Source organism: Anas acuta, chromosome 10 (assembly GCF_963932015.1).
Source record: "Anas acuta chromosome 10, bAnaAcu1.1, whole genome shotgun sequence".
In the NCBI taxonomy this organism is placed as follows: Eukaryota; Metazoa; Chordata; class Aves; order Anseriformes; family Anatidae; genus Anas; species Anas acuta.
This window is the reverse complement of record NC_088988.1, coordinates 13,811,018-13,826,752: the sequence shown is the minus strand read 5'-3', so window position 1 is coordinate 13,826,752 and position 15,735 is coordinate 13,811,018. Positions and strand designations below refer to the sequence as shown.

Below are 15,735 nucleotides of genomic sequence, written 5' to 3'. Positions count from 1 at the left end.
TCTTGTCAGGCACTCCATTAAGGCTGCACAGGAAATTCTAAAGCAAATTTGAGCTCACTTTTTTTTCTCAACTGACTATAACTTGTATTTGGATGTTTAGCTTTTAGATTTAATCTTTTGTGCTTTTTTAGATAATGATTCCATCTGTTTTAGGCAATAAGAGGATTATAAGAAGCACATTCTTGCTATAAGAAAGAAAACTTTTTGTGCAGTATTTTCAGCATGATTATGGTAGGTATGGTCTTATTTTATGATTAGGTAGGTATGGTTTATGGTAGGTATGGTCTTATTTTATGATTATATTGATTATTGGAAGATGGATCACATGCATGCTTTTGCACTGCAGCAGGAGTAACTGAAAATTTGTAATTCTATAAAAAATATATATTGTAAACTTTAAAATATATAGTTTTTGGTGTTGAAGTCAAAATCTGATTCTGAATTCAGAAAATATTATTCATCCACCTGCCGCCCTAGATAGTACAGGATTTAAACTAATGGTTTCCCAGTTTTCTCTTGGAACTGCATATGTTATGTAAGAAATTTGAGAGAACACCCCTTTTAGTTTACCTGTGACCCTGGGATACATTCAGACCAAGGCAGTCTGAGGGAGGAAGAAAGAGGTCTGCATACCTAAACTCCTGCAGTAGTCGGCATCCATCCAGCAGATCGCCATATCTTTAGAGACCCTGCTACAGTCTCGTGTGTTTAGGAGAATCCTCTGGTGTGGGGTAAAATCAACAGTGATGTATTTTCCTCATCTTCCTCTGCCTTCAGGCTCCCTGGAGGAGGTAACTGTTTGGGAACAGCAGTAAGAACCCCATCAATATTCATTTGAAATCTGTCTAAAAGAGGACTGAAGAGACTGAGGACAAAATAATGCAAGATAGTTATTGTATGCTCTTCTAGCTGGAACAAAAACTGGAAGTTAACAAGGTGTTGTTGAGTGCAAGTGACATAAATTCATTTACTGCAAATATGAGACGGTCAATTATTGGAACAGGATCTTGGAGAGGTGGTAAATCTTCATCCTTGGAGCTAACGCAAAACTTGACAAAGGTCTTTGCAACCTCATCTAGTTGGGCCTGTTTGAGCAGGGGGTACGCTAGAGGACCCCCAGATGTCCTCTCCATTCTATGATGGTATGACTGATGCAAGTTGAGTCTTATGACAGAAACCTGAATTAATTCTTCTCTAAATGAGCTTGGACAGAATGATCTTGCAGTAGTATGCAAATAACATCACACTGCCTGAAAATTTCCAGATACTTTGGCAAGAGGGGTGCTGTATGATGATGGGATACAGTGTGCAGTAATGGCCTCATTCTGTACTAAGAGAGAATCCTGCCTCAAGAGCAAACTAAAAACATGATCTGCTTCTCTAATTATTTACTTTTTATTTTAAATTTTGTCACCATTGCTAAGCAACTGCGGAAAGCCTGAACTGCCTGAATCTTCAATAAAATTGAAAACCTGAACTAGAACTTGATTTTCATTTGCTTGTGTGTCCACCAGCAAATACATTTTTTAAAAAATGCTGTAGTATATGATACACAGGAGCAGTTACATTACATTCCAGTTTCCCTGGAAGCCCTGCTTCTTCTGTGCATAAAAGCAGGGGTGCATGTCATATTTTAATCTGGTTGACAGACATGGGGGCTGCCGCTGTGAAATTATGGAATGGAGGAATGTAAATCCTTTGCTGAGACACAGCAAAAATCCCCCAAACTTTTGCATAAGAATGTAAAAGAATAACCAATCAAAATCCAAAATGTGCTAGAGATTGGAGGAAATGTGGTCAAAACCAGTATTTATTTCATGTTTCATCCTTTTTCCCAGGGTCTCTTGCCATTTTTCCTTCTCCATTCTAACCTTACATAGAGATGTAGAATTTAGACTGCTGATAATGTAAGTGTCAGATGGCACGAGTGGTGGGATTTAACTGGTATATGAACAAGAGCTGGGATACAAAATGGTGGCAAATAACCAGCACTGAGAACCAGCAAGACTGTGAGGAGCTGGAGAAAGTCAGAATCATCAGAATCTTTGATGTAGTGGTGAGCAGGAAGGAGCGAGTGTGCTAGCAGCAAGGTGGGACCCTGCGAAGGCCAAACGTGACGATCAGGTGTCTCCAATGGAAGCGTGTGTGTATTCAAAATGGAGCTAGATAGAAAGAATGGTAAAAAAGGCTAATGGTGAGCACAAAGACTGCACAGCTGGGGTTGGAAGCGGGACTGTGTGAGCTCCTCTACTAATGACCGTTAATGAAATAAAGTATTTCTTCCTTTCTTTCCAGGTGCAAGTGGGAAGTACACCTCAGGACCAAAGAATTGTGGGATACATTTCCTGCACTCACTTGCAAGCTATTGCAGGTACTGTCCATGTTTGCTTCTCTTAATTTCTCACTGTTTCTAAGTGTGGGAATTCTCGTGCAAAAGTTGGCCAGCATTGCTCCTCCAGTGTTTCTCACACAGTGCAGTGTGCATTGCAAATAGCAGTGAAATAGTGAAGAAAGGGGTAGACAAATACATCACAAAGTCTTTCCATTTTCAGTCTTAGAATAATTAAGCATTATAAGATATGCAGTATTAAAAATCCCTTGAGAACTCTTCTTCCCTTTGCTCCCTCTTAAGTAAATACTCTTATTTTAGCAAATACATTACTATCAGCATTATTTGCACTTGTGGATCCATACTGTATCAGCTTATGAACTAAAATTTTACAAGTTGGACCAGTTTTTCCCATCGGAAATCAGTGGCTGGAGTAAGCCTAAATTCTCTGCATTTACTTGCCAACTTTGTGCATAAATGGTTGGCAAATTAATACTACCGCTTAAAAATTTCCTAGGTCATGTATTAAAAACAGTCCCACAGCTATGTTTACAACAGCATGAAACAGCATACTGTGTGTCCTTTTTCAACAGTACCTTCTAAGACCATTAGAGATAAATGAAATACAAAAACTCTTATCAGGGTGTAGAAGGATTTGTTTTAAATTTTCTCTGAATTATCAAAAACAGAATGAGGAGATGTTCTCTAATAGTGTGTGCTGTGTCTGTGAGATGCATGGACTCTACTGTCCACTATAACTAGACTGGAATTCCAGGTAGGTCTGTCATGTTGTGTCTGGGTTTTTTCCTCCTCAACAATCATAGGAACTTTCATGACTTTTTTTTTTTTTTTTTTTTTAATTTTTTATGATAGTAACTCAACATTCAGCTCTCCTTTTAATATCAGTATTCAGAACCAGACTGGGTGGTCTTATCTCCATTTTAGAAATCAACTCCAGAAATGGCGGGGAAGAAAAGCTAGTAACTTGAAGTCATTCTGTTTTAGCGTTCCTATGTATACGTCTTGGAATCATGAAGTTTCTCCATTTTAGCTGCTAGCCTGAACGCTCCTCAATTAAAATTGACAAATACTAGAAATACTTGGAGATGTCTATGGAAATGTCTGTCTCCTATCTTTTGCATCAAAACTACCAGTTCTAGATTTAAAATAGGTATAGTAATAAAGTGAAAGTCAAATCTACAAACCTTTACTTTGTGTAAGCTCAAAATTTAGTTTAGCCAGAGGGGTACACATCCTTAGTTTGTTTTACTTGATGTGACTGTGACTCCTGGGCTCCTGAGAGCTGGAGAGCACCACACAGCTGTCCTAGACTCGTTGAAGACAGCATGTGTGCTGCAGGCTGAGGCAAGACAGAAATGCAATGTAAACAGCAAAACTCTGAACCTATGCTGTACAGCATGTCTAGGTTAACCCAGTCAGACAGCTAGCATTCCTTTTACTTTGCCAGTGCTTCAATTGCAGAGACAGAATTGGGAACAAAACTGCCAGTCCCTAAAGTACATTAGAGAGACTGGATAGTTCTAAAGAAGGTTCATGAATTTTTCAAATGCATTTTAACAGTGTAACATTCTTTAGTTTTCTATTTCTAACTCTGGAATTATATAGTAATGTACTGTGTGATTGCTGCTGTGGAGCTGACATTTCTTGCTGTTCCAGTTCAGGTTATAAACCTCTGGTTTTAGTCCTTTTCCTTTTTAATCACCTAGTCATGTATTCTCCAAGGGTAAAAACACAACCTTCCATTTTCCTATTTATGTTCTTGCTTCATATTTTTAGGCTTATCTGGTTCAAGCAACATTCAAATAGAGCAGACAAGGATCTAAGAGTCTAAATGTCTTTTGATAAATTATATTAGTTAATGTAATGAAATAGAAAACTAAACTTCATAACAGTATGGCAGTGCTGTGCTTTCTGATTTGTATCATCTGATTCAAACCATTTCACACATTTAAAAAACTGACAAAAAACAGTATGAGTGTGTAAAGATGTGTTATCTATAAAAACAAGCACTGTTTAAAAGGTTAACCATTTAAACCATCTTGTCATTCATGGCTAAGTGCAATTTGGCTTCTCTTCTAGGATACACAAACTTGCACTTGATAGTTCTGGTACTTACATGAGTATAAAATGAAGGGATCCAACTGTTTACGGTCAATGAACTCCTAATACTTTTTTCAAGAGATGTGCTAGCTAAATTCCATTCTGAGCTTTTTTTTTTTTTTTTTTCAGAGCTAACTTTCACTTTTTTTCAGTATCACTTCAGAAATAGATGCGGATTATTCTCTCAATAGCTATTCCTGAATCTTGATACCTGTTTAAGAAATGTTGCTATGAAGCAAGTTTCCATTATGGAAGTAGCTGCATTTTCTGTGACAAATGAGGGGGTCCTCTAATGAGACCTGAATGTAATTGTTTTTCAGGGGGCTGTTAAGTTTACATGTTTCTTTTATGTCTGTCAGTTAGTCAGTGATTGATGTTCTGGAAAAGCTTTGCTTTGTAGAATCCACGTACTTCCCAAGTCCCCCCCCCCCCCTTTAAGACACCCAACCAAGCCACCAAAACAGAGTAAGCCTCAAGCTGTTCCAGCCCAGGTCCAGATGATGTAGTATGCTGGATGCTGTCTCATAACCCAGTCATGCCCCTTTTTTTTTGCATTTATTGTGAATCTGGTCATCAGTAATCAAGGTACCAGCAACTCCCGAGCTCACCAGCACTTCTTTCAAGCTCTACCAACAAACACACAGCTTAAGTAGAATTTACTTTGGGAGTGAGAGAGATCCCCCAGTGTCTAAAATCCCAGCTGTAAAATCAGGAGTATCTTTGGTGTTCAGCATCCTCCAGCAGTAATTCTACATAAATTGCTGAAGTAGCAAAGCTAGCTTATCCACACCACGGCAGTCTGCCCTTGCCCCCTCCTCTCAGCTATGCTAACACAGCTGTTGTAAGCTGCGTTGTGCTTGACTGGGGACCTGACCTAGCTGAAAAGTAACTCAGCAGAACCCAGCAAAAGGTTTTTTTGTTGGTGGTGTTTGGTGTGGTAGTCCTTTTTTTTTTTTCCTTTGTTTTGCTCCAGCCTACCCTTGCTTAGATATATTACACAGGTCTGCTTAATCCATCACCTAGTCAGGCATGACACTCAGGGCTGAACTGGATCCTTTGGTTGTGACTTGGAAGCAATGTTCCCTTTTGACTAGGCTTTATCCCTTACACTTTAGTTTTTGCTCATCTTCCCTAGGTTCCTTCCAATATATCCCCTAGCACAGATCAGCGCTGAGAACTCTGGCTTTAAGAACTTCCACTGCAAGTGTTTCTTTCCAGCCCCTGACAAGGCCTGTGAGCTGCTTTGTTTGATACCTAGCACTCCTCTTAACAGCTTTCCGGGGAGAACAAAGCAGTCCTCCTATCGTACCTACCTGCAGTTCTAACTAAAGCCAGGATTTCACTTAAGCATTTCAAAAGTGAATGAAAAGGGTGGCTCTGACTACCCTATAATGAACAGAGGTGAAGTATTTGTTTATGTTGGCAGAGGCTTCCCATAATACCTTTTCATCCTTGTATGAAATTTGAAGCTGAAGGGAACCACACAGAACTTGGAAATGCTGACTGCAGGAACCAGTCACAACATGATTACTTGCAGTTTTCCAGCCCAGTTACTGAGGAAAAGAGTGCAAAGCAATTAGCACAAATCTGTATTTTCTGGTTAATCACTGGTGGCAGTCAATCAGATCAGTGATTCTATCTGAACATTTAGTTAGAGCTGCAGGCTGGAAGAAGATGTTGAACGTTATAGTTGGGAGTTATTACCTAGCTCCCTTCTGTTAATATCAACTGATGTTATTTCGTTTCAGCAGCAGACAGCTGAAATGTCTGCTTCACTGGTTGCTCTGGATTCAGGCTTAGGTTCCCCTCTACTTTGATGTCTAATTAGTTCAGTTACCTTCACCTCCAACGCTATGGATCACTGGGAGGTGCTAAAACTATGCATTGCTAAGAACTTTTGCATCCAGTTGCATACAGTACCTGCTGTGTAGCTACAGGAAGCTGCATAACAATAATATTAATCTCAGAAAACAGTTACATCTAGGTTGCGTTAGAGGATTTCTTTGTCATGGAAATGTAGCTCACTTGATTGCACACACTCCATTTAGTGTGCAATTGCTTCCATGACCTCTAGTGGGGAGAACCAGAGATGCCAGACTACCACAGGTTCTGCACCTTTTCTAAAAGGAAGTGACAGGTACCTGCTTCTCAAGCTCCAAGGCTCCTATTTTTCTGAGATTTTCTGCTGTGCAGTGCTGCTACAAAGGCTCACAATTCTCACTGAGGGAGATGTATATCACTATGTAGTTAATGCTTTTTTAATAGTGGCAATGCATGTTACCCATCACTTTTTAAAACATCCTCCTAAAAGCTTTTGCCCATCTTTTTTTTTTTTTTTTTTTAATGTTTTTATAAGTAGTTTTCTGTTTTTGGAGAATTTTACCTTTGTGCGTTTAGTTAGTGGGTTTGCTGTGTTGTTTCAGGTTGCTGTCAGAGTTTTATGTTCTCACAGGTAATGGCTGTATTATATTATCACTCATCCTAACTGAAACCATGCCAGATACATACTTCCCAGAAAACACATACAGTATCTTGACACTTCAAGGATAAATAAGTCTGTCTTAGACAGTTAAGCAATAATCCGGACTTTGTGGGGAGCAAGATAAATTACTTGACAATAGGCACCATGCTAAAAGTTGCAAGGAAACAAAGGCAGGCCAGAAGAATGTGGTGGCCTAAGGTGATAAGCCAGGATAGAAAGATACAGATAATGCAAAAGGAGGAGGCTCTGAAAGGATCTTTGACCAAAGTGTATAAATACCTGATGGGAGGCTGTACGGAAGTTAGAGGCAGACTCTCCTTGGTGGTGCTCAGTAACAGAACAAGAGGCAATGGGCACAAACTGAAATGCATGAAGTGGTATTTTAACAAAGAAGGTTTTGTTTTGTTTCTAATAGAAAGGGTGACTGAGCACTGGAGCAGGTTGCCCAGAGGCTGTGGACTCTCCATCCATGGAGACAGTCAAAGCCCAACTGGACATGGTCAACAGCAACCTGCATGAGGTGACCTTGCTTGAGCAAAGGGGATGAACCAGATGATTGCCAGAGGCCCCCTGGAACGTCATGCTTTCCCTGATGCTGTAATTTCATCCGTGTCTTTAGTTAAGCAGAATGTATATGTTAGTCACACACCGTTTGTAGTTAGTATCACCTGCTCCAGGCTGTATTTATTCCATGTGACCTATTTCTTGTGCTTTTCTCTAACTGCAAAGCTTTCTTGTGCTGTCTAGTATATCAGTATGCATAATCAGTAAATACGTGCAGTGCACTTCTGCACTTCACGTGCACTGTGGTAGTGAGGGTTTTTTCCAAGAATACAGGACTGGATTTGTGTCAAGCTGTGTGATTAGGGTATTATCTAAACGTGACGTACAAGCACTAGAAACTGTAGATTTGGGAAGAGATTCAAAGAGCACTTGTACAAGCTTGTATATTACAGCCCAACTGTTACAGAGTTGTGGGGAATAACTGATGAGTAGAAGAAAAAAAATCAGTTTACTTGCAGTTTGAATTAACAGTCTGAAGAGATGAGTCAGTGTCAGGACCTACTTAAAGGTCTCTTTTCCTGGTCATGTTCTTTTCAATATTTCATTTAATTGTTTAGGATTGTAGCAAATCACGCATGGTTGAACATTTCTGATTCAGTTTCTATTTAGCTGGAGCTTTCTTGGGCTAAGCATTATGTACTGAGCATGCTATTATCCGTGCCATTTCTTAATTTTGCACCCTTTTTTCAAGATGTCTAGTAATAGCATAGCTAATAATATGACTACATTTTATTTATGACAGTAATTATTCCACATTTAAACAACTACAGAAGTTCACCCCTTAGTATTAATTTCAAAATTTTGCCATTTTTGCCAGAGCATTTACAAAGGCTTTTAATGACTTTTATCCACTCATTCTGTATCAGGTATCCCATAGAAAAAAATGGTTAAAACCATGCCACTAAAGAAACTTTCTTCTGTATATACAACTTGAGATGCAGTATTTCTTAACTGAAAAGCTGGACTTTCACCTAGTGTCATTCTATGTATGAATTTTTAATATAGCTAATTATCTAGATGAAATTTCTCCATGTGCAGTCAAGGCCGCATAAGACTAAGGTACCACTTAGAGCTCTTATAAATCTGGCTTCAAGGCTTAATTTGGCCTTGTGCAGACTTAGCACTGTGTGTGCTAAGGGTTTTTTTTTTTCATTGTTATTTTAAAGAAATGGTAGGCCTTTAATTTTGTTGCCTGCATGTGCTCTGTTGAAGGGATTATGTTTGATGGATAAGGGGAAAGAAAATGAGATTGGAATGGCTCTTATTTTTTATTTGATTTTTATAAATTTTATTTATTCCTAGTTTGCTTTAATCTCTACATTCTCTGACTGAAACAACTGAGGTGCAGACGCAGCTCTACAGAGACCTCGCACCAATGGAACAGCACTGGCACTAGTGATTTTGCTGGACTCACGCCGGCATGCAGTGATCTGAACATCATCCTAAAACAAGATCTTATTTCTTGGTATTTCTTTTTTTCTGTGCTACAGGAGACACTACTGTTCGGTGTGAGCAACTGGATATGCTTCAAGATTGGCTGTCTGAATTCAGAAAATCTACCTCCTCCTCCAGCACAGCCAATCCAGAGGAGCTGGTGGCTTTTGATGTAATCTGTGGAGATCTCAATTTCGATAACTGCTCCTCTGGTAAGACAAACTTTGTCTTTTCCTAGTGTGTACTGACTTGAACAAGAAATAGGAAAGTTCTTGATCTGTTCATCTTGCGGGTTATAGTAGTATACGAAATTGTGACTGACTTGTGCAAGGGAGGACTTGATACAGAAAATTCTAAACTAGGTACCAGCCTTGTGATGAGCCAAGGATACGCAACCTCAGGCTCTACGTAAATATGATGTTTTTTTAAGGCACAGAGAGCAGTAGTTAGTGCTGTGCAGTAATAACAAGGAAGATGAATCCAGTGGTTTTACTTGAGTGAATTTACTTAATATTACTATAGTGTGCTAAAAGACACCTATTGTCATAGAATTTTATTTACTCACTTAAGAGGCGTATGCTATGGGATTATAGTGGAGAAAAAGTACTGAATTCATGCAGTTATAAAAGTAATTTGATAGTGCATATACATATGCATGGGAGATTAATGCTACAGAGAGAACTCAACATTGCTAAATCAATCTTGGAAAAAAATAACTGATGCTGTGTAATTTTTTTTTTTTTTAAACGTTAATGAGTTTATTTTTCTGTATTTGGGTGCTGTGGACACTAGAAGAATTCCACAGAATCATAACTAATGAGTGATAGATTTACAAATGGTAGCCTTTTCCAAACATAGATATTTTGCTCTGTTAAGAGTTACACTGCCAACTCAGAGTGCAGGGCTGTGTTTTTGTATCATCTCTGCCTTCCCACTTGGTACAGTTCATGCATCCAGCAGAGATCCTTGCTGGCTTTATATGATGCTCACCAGCTCTGCTGGTTTGGAGCTGGCAAATGGATCAGCAGTGTCTAGCAACCAACCTCCTGCAAAGCTGATGGCTGAGAGGCCTTTTGTGTGACTGGGCCAAAACTGCAGTACTGGGATAAAGTGCACAAGCCAGGTACAATGAGGGGTGAGTTTAATTATAGGGATTTCACCTCTGCTGTGTTACCAGAGAGAATGTGTGAAGTGCAGGTGAGTTCAAGCTGCAGCATTCAAACTGGGATTCAGCAATTCAGACCAGTGAGTTTGTGGATTTAACAGGTAAACGTGTGAAGAATATCACATGTGAATTCTGTAGTCTTCGTAAGAAGCCTAAGTAATTGAGACTGACAGCAACAACTGCACCAATAATAAAGCAAAGCAAAGCAAAACAAGCATTGTCTGATCTCAAAAAAAAATCGCATTCTCTAATCTCATGGTTTGTATCAGACACTTGTAATGGAAGATTATAGCAAAGCTAGAGAAACATTTAATTGAGTAGAAAAGACCAGCAACCCAAAACAGCCCTTCTCTTCATTTCTAGCTCATTTCTACAAAAGGTAAAATCTATCAACTACGTGATCTGAAGTAAACTCAGAAGGGCCAGAAAAGGTGCTGGCAAGTGCTCTGCCTGGTAGAAGAATCCATTATGCACTGAGGAGATGAACAGTAAGCAGTAATGACTACATAATACTGTAGTGAAAAAAAAAACAAATTAGGACAAAATACAAGGGTGGTAGTGGTAGTGAGTTTTTAGGGAAGGAAAGACGGATGTGTAGTTAATAGCAGGTCTTGAGCTGCTACACAAACAGGCTGAGGCAATTCCAGCAGTCCCAGTGAAGGGAGGAGACAGGAGCTGGGGGATCCAGACAGACACATCCATTGCTAGGTGACTGTTCACTGTTGGATGGATGGAGTGGCCTGAAGGCAAGTATGCCCTTCAAGGAAATAAGTAATTCACTACATGCCAAAGGGGAGACTGCCCCATCAGGGTGTGCAGCTGAATGGGTTTACGCAGCATGAACACACACAGGAGTGAAGCTCTGAGGTAGCACATACAGTCAGCATTCTCTGTCTGGGAGGTTTTGGCACTCTAACCAGTATATTGAACGAAAAGTACAGAGTATAATTAATGCTGTTGTGACCTGTCTTTTTAAAGCAAACCCAACTATTTGCTTTCTTAAGTAATAGATGCAAATGCTGCAACTAATACTAAAGATGATTAAAAAGTAGGTTATAAAAATACATTTTATTCTTGCTATCTCTGTAACTTATTTACACTCTACTCCCTTTTAAAATTCACTCAGCCTAGGAACTGCAATTAAGCTGACTATTTGTTATGTGTAGATTGCTTTGTTTTCTTATGCACTAAGCAAGATTAATGCACTGTTTTAAAGTTGTCAAGTTGTCTTGTCCATTTTACATTACTCATTGTTTTAGGGACATTTGTTAGGATTGCAACAATTTAACTGGTTTGGCCCACCCCCCTCAATAATCAGCTTTCTATAATTCTTTGTACATTTTTTTGTGTTCTTTCCTATTCCACAGACTGATACAGCAAATAATTAATATTGTGGCAGTAAATACCAAGCTTCTATTCTTAGATGTATTTACAGTACAGTTTTCAAAGATCTCCTGGTCCATGAGTAACCTTATGCTTATGACAGATTTTCTGAAACTCAGCTCCCTCCCTCCCCGCTTTAGAGAACATTAACCCAACATTAACACAGTAAATTCTCACCATGGGCAACATCATTAGAAAGTTGTCTTACTGTCAAGTTGATTTGGACTCAGTTGTGTAAAACGTGATTGTTTTTAAACCTTTTGGTATAACGTAAAAAGCATTCCGATCAGATGGGTTGAAGTTTGCCTCATCAGCTCTGAACTGTAAACTACCAGCACCACAGTGGCAAATTAATCATGACAAATTTTGATCTGTCTTGGTTTTGAGGTAAGTTTTGTAGCCATATGACATACCAAGGGAAAGCCTGAAGAAATGGAGAACTGCACAGATTACATCTTAGACTCTACCACAAACATTAAAGAATCCAGCTGGATGTTCAGACAAAGAGCAATTCTCTGCATTGCATACCTGGCAAATTTTAGGGAGCTCAGTCCTCCAGTCCTCTGCCACAGCCCCAGGATACCCTGGAAAATTCATTTTTCAGTCTCCTTGCTATTATGAAGATGTTCTCAAGGTAAAGGGCTGGTTAGAGAGTGGGGATAAAGCTGAAATCACATAGTGAGGTAGATCAGCTGGTGCAGATGCAGTAGCTGAAAGAAAATTGGCTTTATTAATCACTATTAATGACAAAATGGCCAGGTGCCCTGGTCTCTTATAACTACTGTACTCCACATTACCGTTTATGTTGTGCTTCCTCCATAACAGGGAGAGGTTAACAACTCCTTTACTCAGCAAGAACACTATTTTGCACTAGGAGAATCAGTTCAATCCCTACAGTGCGTGAGCTGCATTGTCACGCATACAGCTTACAGTTCAAAGTTTGGCTTCTGACTTTAGAGAAGTCCATTTTCATGCCTACTTACATATTCTGTTGCCTTGACAATAGACAGTGATAAATAACAGCAGCAGGTCCAAATGCAGGTGAATATTCCATTGATCCCAAGAGAAAAGTTCAAGTGTTGCTAAGAAGTTTTACCCTTGTAAAAGGTACAAGTGCTGCAAGAAAGAAAGTTATCAGGAGCTATTGCCAGTTTCCTTGCCATTTAACGAAAAGGGAACTGGAGCAGCTGGTATTTTCAAGTTCTAATTGTACTCGCTCCTACATAAAATGATCGCTATGTTAAGCGGCGTGCACAGAACTAGAATTTGCTTATTTGTGTGTTCTGCATCTGAAACTGTGATGTATATGTTTTTGTAGGATATCTGTTATAATAAATAATCCTAGGAGCTTGATGCACTGTTAGGCTTTAAATGCAAGGAGAACAGTAACAATTAGGAAGAAATTAATTTGAAAGCTGAGAGATCATGACAATTATATTTAGAATGTCTGTAATGCTGTAGATAATATCTCAAACAAATTACCAATTGCCTGTCCTTTGTCTTACCTATTACAGCTTGAAAAGCATTCAGTGAATTCTTCTGAAACAAAGTACTAGCTCTTATCTTCAAATTCACTGCAATGTGTATATATGCCCCCAAACAGCCATTTCTGGTGCCATTTTGAAGTCAGTCCAAATCTCCATCATGTGATCTCAACAAAAGTTTTGTCTAAGTGTAAGCAATGCCAACGTGAATGGCAGGGTAAGTCAGTATGTTAGAAAACCTTCAGTTTACAGCTAGAAACTTCCCCATCTGTCTTTCATAGAAACACTTTGTAGGAAAAAGCACTGTTATTAGCAAGCATTAGTTGGAATTTCTGGTTAAGACATGATACAGCTGTGCAGTAAAACCACTGAACCAGTTCGCATCAGTCCTCTAAAAAATACATGAACACTGAGTAGGAAGGAGGAGTTTACCTTTTCTTTTTGTGGCAGAACATACAGTTATCCACAGGTTTAACAATGTATGGCTGATGTGCTTTTTCTTGGCCTTGTTCTTTCCCTGCAGAGGACAAGCTGGAGCAACAGCATTCTCTGTTTACACACTACAAAGACCCATGTCGAATTGGTCCTGGAGAGGATAAACCATGGGCAATCGGTAAGACCCTCTCTGGCCATCATTGTATGAACATGTTCTTGTCTGTCACTCAGAGAACACCCACAAGCAGCTAACTGGCAGTGACAGTCTGTGGAGACCAAATATTTGCAAGGGGTATTTCTCTAATGTAGTAACAATATTGTTTGTGAATCTTAACAATGTTTTGAATTTTAATCAAGAAGCAGACATCTCAAACTCAGGTCCATATTCTAGAGTTTATGCATTAAGCTATTGAATGCCTTTCCACACTTAACTGTACTTCTTAAATAACCTCTAGATTACTTTGCAAAAAAAGAGAGCCAAGTTATTGTTTCTGTGCTTTCTTCCTGCAACAAAAACATGCAGCTTTTAATCAGTGTTCCATTTGGCATTACAGAAATACTGTAAGTGAGGATTTACCAGTATTTTAACGTTATTGTGAATTTGCGGAGTTCATCTTATATCAGATTTCACAGAACTCAGATCTGATGAAACTCATTTGAGCTCAGTAAAGTTCTAGATCAGGAACTAGTTTTTCTTCAGAGGAGCAGTTACAACGGTGAAGATGCTAAATTTAAGAATTTTGAACTACTTAAGAATGTGGCTTTACTCTGTCATAGCAGGGGAAAAAACGTTTCTCTGCTCCTGAGGAAAATCAAAGGGCAGAGACAACATTTTGAAAGGTGGTTTTAGGGAGGCTGGGATAGAGGAGTTGCTTGTGAAGACTAAACGAAGGTTGCTCATCTAGACCGGCAGGAACACACGGGCTAGTTCCCTGCCACTAGAAGAACCTACTACCTTTTGCTAATATCCTGTGCATATAGGTTGAAAATGAAAGAAACGGTTAAGTCAAGAATTATTAAGGAACAAGAGAGCATTCAGAGTATAGAAAAGAGAAGCAACAGAAAACACGAAGCTCAAATTTAGGTTGGAACATCTGCTGGGAAAACCTAAGAGGCTTAGGGTAGGGACTGTGCTTAGGTAAAATGGAACAGAAATCATATGGAGGGAGACAGCAAAGGAACAGCTGAGGTACTAAGGCCACGTATCCTCATCAGCACTGTTACCATTATACCATTATGTTACTACATTTGTTCTGAAAATAAAGAATCCCTCAGACTAAAAGCCTCACTTAGTCAGGTGTGAGATGCAGGCACTGTAAGAAGTACTCCCATGGTTACTATTTCTGTGAATTCACAGAAGTGAGTATCAAGAGCTTTCAAATCAGAACAGCGGCGTGTCCCACCCCTGCCACGTACGCAGTCTTCACATACCTGTGTCCCAAGAAGTTTTCTGAGAGGCCAGTAACAGACTGCATGCTGGGACAGTCACATTTCCCTTTCTGTTCACAGGTACCTTGCTGGATCCTGAAGGATTATATGATGATGAAGTGTGCACTCCAGATAACCTACAGAAGTATGCAACTCCTGATCCTCCCACATGCTCTAAGTGATTCTTTAAAAAGCCAGTTAATTGCTTGCTATTTAACATTTCACAAATTGAGAGGTGTTTCAAGGACTGTAAAAAACAAATTATTTTTTCCTCGGGGTGTCTTGGGGCAGAGGGAAAAACGGGAAGGAAAAGCGTCTGTTTCTCAACAGTCTGTTGAAATTGGCTTCAGTGGGTGAAAAGTTGAGAGCAACTGCAGTCAGTGTTTTTGCCTCTAGAGTTGGTCCTACCTGGACAGGCTCCCAGGCCAAGAACTCTGAGCATGACTGAAAAGGGTACGCAGTCTGAAAACCCCTCGCCAGGCAGCCAGTTCCACAGTGATGGCTCTGCAAAGGACAGAAACAAAAGGAAACATACTTTTATTCAAATGAAAAAAATCATGAGGTTTAAAACACACCCCCCAACCAAACAACCCATGCTAGAAAGCTTGCAAAACTTGATGAATATGAAAAAAGCAAACTCACAAGTAGAGGAATTAATTAAAATAGCACATCACACATAACTAGGAATGGCTGATCATCGTTCAGTGATGCTAGTATGGCAATGATTGAAAGAGGATTTGATACTGAGAAACAGTATTTTTGTTTTGAGCTAGTGGACTTATGGCAAATACAAAAGTTATTAATTTGTAAGAGCATTTTTACTCACCAAGTGCAGTACAGGCTACCCCTGGTGGTCTTGGTATGTTTTGAACACATCTACGATCTTAATCTAAGGTCTAGGACGTTCAGC

The 15,735-nt window shown here is 39.4% G+C and overlaps 2 protein-coding genes across 4 annotated transcripts in view; one reads left to right on the top strand and one right to left on the bottom strand.

Annotated features, from left to right (window-relative positions):
* Positions 1–15,735, bottom strand: part of PRMT7 (protein arginine methyltransferase 7) — a 65,767-nt gene that overhangs the window by 9,739 nt on the left and 40,293 nt on the right. Inside the window, exons 21-24 of the transcript XR_011099904.1 lie at positions 15,234–15,329; positions 14,829–14,921; positions 12,007–13,548; positions 634–795 (exon numbers count right to left, since the gene is read on the bottom strand). The gene's annotated coding sequence lies outside the window, so the exon portion shown is untranslated. The remainder of the gene's footprint in view (positions 1–633; positions 796–12,006; positions 13,549–14,828; positions 14,922–15,233; positions 15,330–15,735) is intronic.
* The window catches only part of SMPD3 (sphingomyelin phosphodiesterase 3), a 120,759-nt gene that overhangs the window by 95,223 nt on the left and 9,801 nt on the right, over positions 1–15,735 (top strand). For all 3 annotated transcript variants that reach the window (XM_068693475.1, XM_068693476.1, XM_068693477.1), the window contains 4 exons: positions 2,296–2,371; positions 8,987–9,142; positions 13,486–13,575; positions 14,907–14,970. In XM_068693475.1, the coding sequence (XP_068549576.1) occupies positions 2,296–2,371; positions 8,987–9,142; positions 13,486–13,575; positions 14,907–14,970 (386 nt within the window). The remainder of the gene's footprint in view (positions 1–2,295; positions 2,372–8,986; positions 9,143–13,485; positions 13,576–14,906; positions 14,971–15,735) is intronic.